Genomic DNA, 8,521 nt, shown 5'->3' on the forward strand with positions numbered 1-8,521 from the left:
GTAATTAAAATCAGCTTTTTTGCATTTCTCCTACTAGTTCTTTTGAGAAATATCTGCTCTTATTTCAATTCTTCTGCTGAGATTTTTCTTCTCTGACTGCACATGGCATTATATGTAGCAGATGGCAAAATCCTAAACCAAATTATTAAATCTATTCCCTCCATCCCCCAAACACTCAGTAAATCAACATGTGCTGATGTTTTAATGAATACAGACTCAGTTTGGGTTCACTTCAAATCCCACTCACATGAACGACAGCCTTGATATTGATTTGAAAAGGAACATAAGTAAGCCTCACACCTCAAACAAACTGAAGCACAGAGACTGGGTCTACTCTTTTAAATACTTCCCATTTTCTTTGGGAATATATTCTTTCTTTATATGCCCAGTAATAACATTCTGTTGCAACCATGCCACATGCTAAATGCTTGTTAAAAACCAGCATACACTCTACACGGTCCTTTCATCATATTCACATAGGAAAAAAGTTCTAACTTTTTCCTAGGAAAGTATGTGCCAAATATATTAGTCAAAGAATTCAAAAAATGAAAGAATGGGCAAGAGTGATGTATCATAAATAACAATAAATAGCACAGTTGTCATTATCAACGAAATATTTACTGAAGGTTACTACGTAGCATTTTTACACACTTGGATACCAAAAATCAAACTGCCCCCAAATAATTTGTGAGCTGGATGAGGAGTATTAAAAATATTTCCCCCTATTTCCACAGTGAAAGAGACCAATAGCTAAAGACATCCTATGGGATCTACAGTCTTCTAGCAGTACCTTTACAGAGGCTCCAAGCTTGCAGACGCCTCTGGCGTGCCTCATCCAGGGTCACTCATTCTCCCGCTCCCACTGAAGGAGCAGGGTACCGAACTGTCTCCCAAACCACACTTTAAACAGGAGGCAGTTAGGAAGGGCTGTGGAAAACCAGTAAAAATTACAATCTCTGATCCCCCTGACTGTCAGAAAAGGAAGACTCTAAAAGAGTCCCCAGCCATGTAACATTAACCCGGTTGCTTAATCGCTACTGCCTGCGAGTCGGCTGCCCAGCAGAACGGTTCCCACTGCCTCCCGATGGCCCTTCCGACCAGGCCAGCAGCTGTACCGCGGCCTCACGCCCCGGGCAGCTCCCGAGGCTGCCTATCACACCCAGCCGGTGCAAGCAAGCAGCCTGAACTGAAAGGTGAGCACTGTGTCGAGGTGTTACTTACTGCAATCGGCTGCAAACCGCGCCTATAATGCCTGCACATTAAGCTTCCTCAGATTCAGCAAGAAGTGAAATTAAAAAGAGTTGATTAAATGGCCCTTTGGAACCTGACCTGCAGCTTTTCTCTGAAGTCAGTAAGATTCAAACTGGGGAGAACTAGGATGACATAAAAATTGGTGAGCTAAAACAAGCACAGTACAGCCATATACTGTAACCTTTATACCAACATCTCCTTGTGACCGAAACTTTACTAGTAATTTCTAGAATGCCTCTGCTGCTTGGTTGACCTCAAAAATCAGATAACAGCAAAAACTAAACTTAAGCTTTCAAATATTGAAGTAACTGCATCCTGTCGAAGTATCACTCCCTGTAAAAAATATATTGGTATTACTGCAACATTTGGAAAAGGTCTAAATAAATAGCTATAAAACCACATATAACAGGAAATGAGTCTATGTTATCTTTCACTGCTCTGCCCTGACAGGCTCCAGGCAGCTTATCCTAGCTATGCAACATTGTATCGACTATTATTAGGAAGCACAAAAATCCAGTCAGAACAGGGAACAAAACAGTTGGTAATGGATTTTTTTTTTTTTCCTCCCCACTAGTTTTAGGGATACAAGGTTCAGGAAAAGCAAACACAAGGCATTTCAGTTAGACAGATATATAGATACACACACACACACTTGTTTTGTAGCCTTTTTAATCCCCTGGTGCCAGGGATACCATTGTCTTGTTACGGCTGATGTTTGCATGCTATTAAAAAACATGTTCTAGAACAGCAGGACTAAACTCCTGGTTTATTCATATGTGAATTTCATTTTTTCATATTTGCAACCTCACATAATCATTCATACGACTATTTTTGGTAAGGGTGGGCATCACAGTCACAGCCTCTCAAGAACAGCACCTTTGTCATACCCATTTATCCAAGAGTCTTACGATTTATGAATATACATGATTTTCATGAAGCAGGCATTATATTCAATAGTTAGGCATGCACCAACATTGTGAAAAGTCTACTTCCAGGTAATTTGGCTGACATCATGCCAAAAAACGAGGAAAAAGGAGGAAAAAAACACACAGTTGCAGAGTCGCTAAGCCAGTTTTACTGACTTCCCTGTTCTAATCCCTGGGAAAATACTTCCTCCCAGAAAAGATGTTATGTGGGTGTGCTTGAAAACATCTGAGACTCTCAAGGAACACATTCTTTTTGTGGCATACACTGAAACATTTCTAAATGTGACAAATTACAGGTTCACAGCCACCTATCCAAATCTAAATGGAAACCAGAACAATCCTTTCTCAAACAGATGAAGGCCAAGTTATGATACCTCTCCTTGAGCTTCAGGGACTGTCATTTAAAAATAGGACACGACAACAACATCTCCCCTTTATTCTACTGTACAAGTCATCTCCTGCTGGTTTCCTGCTAGCAGAGCTCTTCCCCCTATCCTCCCAGGGACATTACATTTGTCAGACATCATTTTCCCCAGATCCTGGGCCACCAGAACAAAAATACAGAATGTAGTACATTCATTTACAAGAAAGGCCTTACTGTTCTCTCTTGTTTTGCGTAAAGGCCTAACTGATCATTTACCACACTTGCATTAGAGAAAGGTGAGAGATTTTTAGTCTAACACGTCATTCACAGCATTCTGTGGGTCTCTGAAAAGCACTTTTTGGTTAAGAGTTATACAGAAACGCTATATGGAACCATCTGATTCTTTTTTTTTTTAAAAAAAAAAAAAAGTAACTTAAAATGCAGCGTTAGGGCCAAAGCTTGCACTGGTTTTTAAGTCACCTTTAGAAACTCTATCAGCTATAGTAGGTAACTGCATCTTTTTCAAAGAATCATGTTTCATACTGGCAGAAGTCAGTACTTAAACCATGAATTTCCCTGTTAAATAAAAAAGTAAAACCAAGAATACTGCAGTTTTTATGGCAGTTTTAACACTGTGGGAAACAAAACCTGACCAATTTCTAAAATTAAATATTTCATTTGCCCCTTAGAAAAGTTTATTCAAATATATGGAATTGTACAGCATACACACAGCACCTCAAGATATCTGCACACCACTGACTAACCGCTATAAAATTATATCTTAGCATATATGGCTACCAGTAAGTCCCAAAGTGAAGCCAAGAACAACTCAACGTGCCAGATAATATATTCTGACATGACTGGCCCTGCTGCTCCGGAACAAACCACATTGAGAAAGCAGTGTTCTCACAGCCACAGGTCTGCCTCCCTTGAACTTGGGAGTGAAAAAGGGAAGGGGGGTTTGCAAGGCCAACCTCAGAAACCAGAAGGACGCCAAGGTGCAGAAACCTACAGTTTAATGACTGGCAGTCACAGACAGACTACCGGGACCTGCACTGCACTAAGACTAACAGGCTCCAGGACGCAACTTCCAGAAATACACACACACACTCTCTCTTTATAAATATATATATATTTTCATAGCTGTAGCCATGGGTTTCTAAAATGAGCATCAGTTTCCAAATAACTCTGCTTTTCAATAGAGCATTTTTTAAAAACACTAAAGAACACTGTACAGAAAAAGGCAACAGGAAAAAAACCCCAAAATGACAGATGTAAATGGTGTGTGAAAAAACATGACAGACAAGTAAAGGCAGCAAGGAAAATACCACTGATAGATGGAGGCAAGGTAAGAACTGAGCCTGGTACCTAGCAACAAAGTGATATACACAGATTTGCTGCTAGGATTTCCAGAATTCTGCATCTAACTCTGTAAAATACAGTAGGAGAGTGTTAAATGATTCAAGCGGAAAACAAAGACAAACAACATGAAACGGAACAGAAGAAGTTCGGAATGCCTAGATTTCAACTGGCACCCAGAAATCATACTTACATTATTCTTCTGGCAAATAATTTCCTGGAATAAAAAAAAAAGATGAAAAAAATAATGTTGATATCACTGAACAACTACTAGGAAAGGTATCTGATGAGTATGACTTGCTAATATTAACGTTCACAGACACATGACAGGAAAAGGCTAGTTGGTAGATGTTTTCTATGCCTGTCAAATCAATATAAATCAAGTATTGTCCCAGGAAAGACAAAACAACTATAGAACCAAGTAGATACTTACCTCCTATATATACACAGGAGCATATGCAGTGTGCGCATCTGTATATACATGCACACATGTACATACCTCTCCCTATATAAATTTTCCAAAAGGGATGCTGTCCAAAAGTTGACTATTAATACACATCTACTCATATCTGAGAAGTTAAATAGAGTAAGCAACATTTTGCTGCCGGCAGAAGAAACTGTGAAGAACAGCAAAAGCAGCTTTTCTATGAGGTTTTAAAATATTCCAAAACTGGTCGAAATTCACATTGTTCTAGTAAGTCTGATGCAAAGAATGCATCTTCACATGTTAAAGGTAAGGTTTCAGAGAACAAGAAGCCAGAGTTCACATGGATGGGATGAGCTGGTTCTTGCACACTGATCTGAGTGGTACAGCCCAAATGTGAACCACTTGTGGACAGTGACCTTGCTTTCAGGAAGATTTGTCAGCAAGTTCTAATCCCAGCAACCAATAACCCTGCCAGATTTATCAGAAAGCTACACTACGCCTCTGCCACTGGGACCGCTGAGCAACTTCACCTACACCACAGCATGAAAAACAAACACAGCATCAAACCAAGGCGCCTCGTATTTTCCACGTGGCGTAAGTCAGGCTTCCATAAAACTGCTCTTCCCCCTGTTGAGGGGGCATGTTTCACATACAACTGATGCTAGCTTTGGAAGTGGGGGACAGAAATATGTTTATATACATAAACATACAAACCTATACAGTTACATATATAGAACCATAGGATGGTTTGGGGTGGAAGGGACCTTTAAAGGTCATCTAGTCAACCCCCCCAGCATGAGCAGGGACATCTTCAACTAGATCAGGTTGCTCAAAGCCCCGTCCAACCTGACCTGAATGTTCACAAAAAGCAATATTCCACCAGCAAAAGTTTACCTACATTGCTTGGTACCCCAGTTAAATCATGTGCCGCAGTTTTGTGTTTCCTGCATTTCCATGATAATTTTCAGTTTTTGAATTCACCACCTTGTATACAAGATGAAAACTGCACACACGTTCCTGCATTGCTTCTACTCTACCTGCTGGCTGTAACAAATACAGGAACAAACATGGCCTCAAAAGATACCCAGGCATGCCTACAAATACTTTTTTCAGGCAGTCACTAAATAATATGGAAAAAGTCTTGCTCTCTGACGACTATCCTGCAAACAGCCAAAAGCAGAAACATGGGCTCAGCTCAAAGCTAAAGGAAGCTGAACAGAGTCTTTCAGTGGGCACTGTACCGGTGGCAACTGGGACATCCAAGTCTCCCTGTGCAGAATTGGGCTTCCACTGACGTCAGTGGGAACTCTGCACGTGACCCGTTTGCAAAGTCCAGCTCCTAAACTAGTGAAAAGTTCTCCCAAGTGCCCAAGGAAGCCCGGTGCCTCACTCCAAGTGATTTTCAGTGGGAGTTGGGTATTTGGCTCCTTACCCAGTACAATGAAATTCTGCTCTGCTTATACTGTAGATCATTGTACTTGCATAATTGAATTCAATCCACAGAGAGGCCTTTTGTCATTAGCAGTTTTATTTTTAGGGCTTTCATCTGTATGCTCTTTGTGTTGCAAAAAGAAAGGAAGTAATTGGATTGCAACCAGTCCAGTTGGCCAGGAAAATCTGGAAGGAAGAAACTGAGTTCGTCAAGGTATGCCCCTCCCATTAGAGGGCCAAGCTGCAAATAATGGGACAGAATCAAAAACAAGCATCCTGCACTAGCCAGAAGCAGTGGAAGCAAACCCTTCATGAGAGGCAGCAGTGCCCAGATTGCAGGCTGACTCACCAAGCTACTTACTAAAATGCTTCTTTTCAGCAATGCCTAGAATGGAAGCGCAGTAGCATAAAACGCCTCCTGATCAGAGCCAATGAATCTGCCATCCAAGTTGTCTGCCCTTCCCCATCCCCACAGAAGTTACTAAACCTTTAGTAGAGTTAGCACGAGGAAGCAAGCATCAGCTCCTTGGCTGACACAATTCACAGCCCCATAGATTATCTTAAACCACCATATTGCCTTAAGCCAACCTACTGTACTGTGAACTGTCCCCCTTGAGGATCAGGCACGATCTTTGTTTTTACTAACTCTGCTATGCTGCTGGTAATCTCCAGCACAGCAATCCTGCAGGTACCTGATGTAAACAGCTGTAACTCAGCAAGACATACAGAGGCCATCTGGGACCCCATCAGGTTTGGCCAGAAAACTGCTACTTTACACAGGAGCTAAAACTTAAGGATTATTTTGCTGTCCCCTACACACCACCATTCTCACCCAATTGTTATTACTTTAACAATTTACCCCAAACACCAGTAATGCCCTTGAATGACAAATCCATGCATTTTAACTATTAATAATCTAAAACCATTAATTTCTCATCTGAAATTTGTCAGACTTCTGTTTCCATAAAGAGCCATTTAACACCTAGGTATTTAACAGACAGTGATAAAGTCATCTAAATCTTTCTCTTGGGAAAACTAAACTGAGTTTTTCAGCATTTCACTGTGGCCATGTTTTCCAGGCCTCAGAATATTTTTGCTATTCTTTTGTGAACCACAAGTGGTGTCTGTATTTCCTGTGGAAACCGGGAACCCATTTCGAGAGCTGGACCAACTGTGACTTCCCCCCAACACACGCCGTTCTTCCATTCAAAGCTACCTTCAGCGACTGCAGAGACTCTGCGTTTGTATCACAGTAGAGGATAATGTTGTTAGCCATGCTGAAGCTCTCCCTGACTCCCAGGTGGTAGAACAGGGAAGGCTGACGGAAGGCATCACTCATCTCTACGACAGCAATATCTGCAGAGAGAAATGAAAAATTGTCAGTGCCACACATTTCTGACAGCCGAATACTTCTATGCCATGTCTTTTCACACAATTTGCTTTGATAAGACTACCCAATTTTAAGTAGGAAATAAGAGATCTGGAGGGATTTCCCCATATTAGCTGTTAGGTCTGAATTTTGAATGTAGTCAGCAGGATGTGGTTTAATTTTCTCTCCTTTCTTCCTTCCTCCCCCCCCCTTTTTTTTTCTTCTTTAAATGAGACCTTTATTTCCTCAGGTAAAAAGGGGTAAAACATCACTAATCAAGAAAAGGCAAAAAGTTCATTTGGTGCCTTGGAGAATCAAATCTGTTTGGTTAATCTACACAGGCTGATTGATGACCTCATGGAAAAAAAAATATGAAAAAATTACATTTGAAGTATATTTTCACCCTCCGCGCAAGTTGCAATAAAAATTCGTGCAACATATGTACATCACTGCAGAACATACTGTATAAATTCTGTATTAGAACTCTGGAAGAAAACAGCTGTAAATTGAAAGAAAGGCAGAAGTAAAGTTCCAATATAAACAACCATTCAGATCTATTTTGATTCATATAGAAAGACTAGAGAGAGAGAGAAAAGGACAAGGTACAGCAGATGAGAAGGAGAGAGGGCATGAATATGTAAAGCCATAAAAACCGCCATATAAGTAAGAACTTTACTGTGCAGAGAATTCTGTTCATAGTAAATTTTACCTGCATGAATAAAATTAAGCACATGCACAAATGCTTACAGAACAAGGAATGTAGTTCACAATTTCTCTTAAAACACGTGTTTCACTTGCCCAGATTCACACCAATGTAAAAGTAAAACAAGAGGCAATTACAAAGTGTCAGCAGAAATAGTTAAGGCTTCTATTATAACAGGCAGCATTGCCACTGCAAAAGTCGTGTGGGATCAAGAGAGCAAAACAAGAAAACTGACTCATCTCCACCTCTCCTGCAAACACCCTTCTGTCTCTTCACCCAATTCAGTTTTTTCTTTTCTTGGGGAAAAGGGGCGGGGGGACGGCCGGCCGGGGAATTCAGAGAACTGTAGCACTGTTAAGAGCAGAACAAAAGCAGCAGCCCGGTTTCCAGTCTCTCTCCCTGCTTTCCCCTTCCTGTGGGTGCTTTTGACAGAAAAAAGACAGATAGCAAGACAAGCTTTGTAAGCAAAAAGCTTACATACCCTCAAATTTCTCTACTCTAATCGATCTAATAAGAGATTCTACCTCTAACCACAACTTTCACCTTGCCTATTTCCTTAGATCATCAAAACTGTAATGAAGACATTCAATAAAAGGTAAGCCTTGTGGCCATGCTCTCAACTGGGAAGGCAGCAAGGGCGTCTCTCCAACTTGTTGAAAAGTAACATCTTTGAGACAGCTACTCTTCAGTC

The 8,521-nt window shown here is 40.8% G+C and overlaps 1 protein-coding gene across 1 annotated transcript in view; it reads right to left on the reverse strand.

Annotated features, from left to right (window-relative positions):
- Positions 1-7,151, reverse strand: part of MAP3K5 (mitogen-activated protein kinase kinase kinase 5) — a 76,490-nt gene extending 69,339 nt beyond the window's left edge. The window contains 2 exon segments of the mRNA XM_009319141.1: positions 4,094-4,117; positions 6,975-7,151. Of these exon segments, the coding sequence (XP_009317416.1) occupies positions 4,094-4,117; positions 6,975-7,151 (201 nt within the window).
- Positions 7,152-8,521: the final 1,370 nt, after the last annotated feature.

The sequence above is a fragment of the Pygoscelis adeliae genome, unplaced genomic scaffold (genome assembly GCF_000699105.1).
Source record: "Pygoscelis adeliae isolate BGI_AS28 unplaced genomic scaffold, ASM69910v1 Scaffold172, whole genome shotgun sequence".
NCBI classification, from domain to species: domain Eukaryota; kingdom Metazoa; phylum Chordata; class Aves; order Sphenisciformes; family Spheniscidae; genus Pygoscelis; species Pygoscelis adeliae.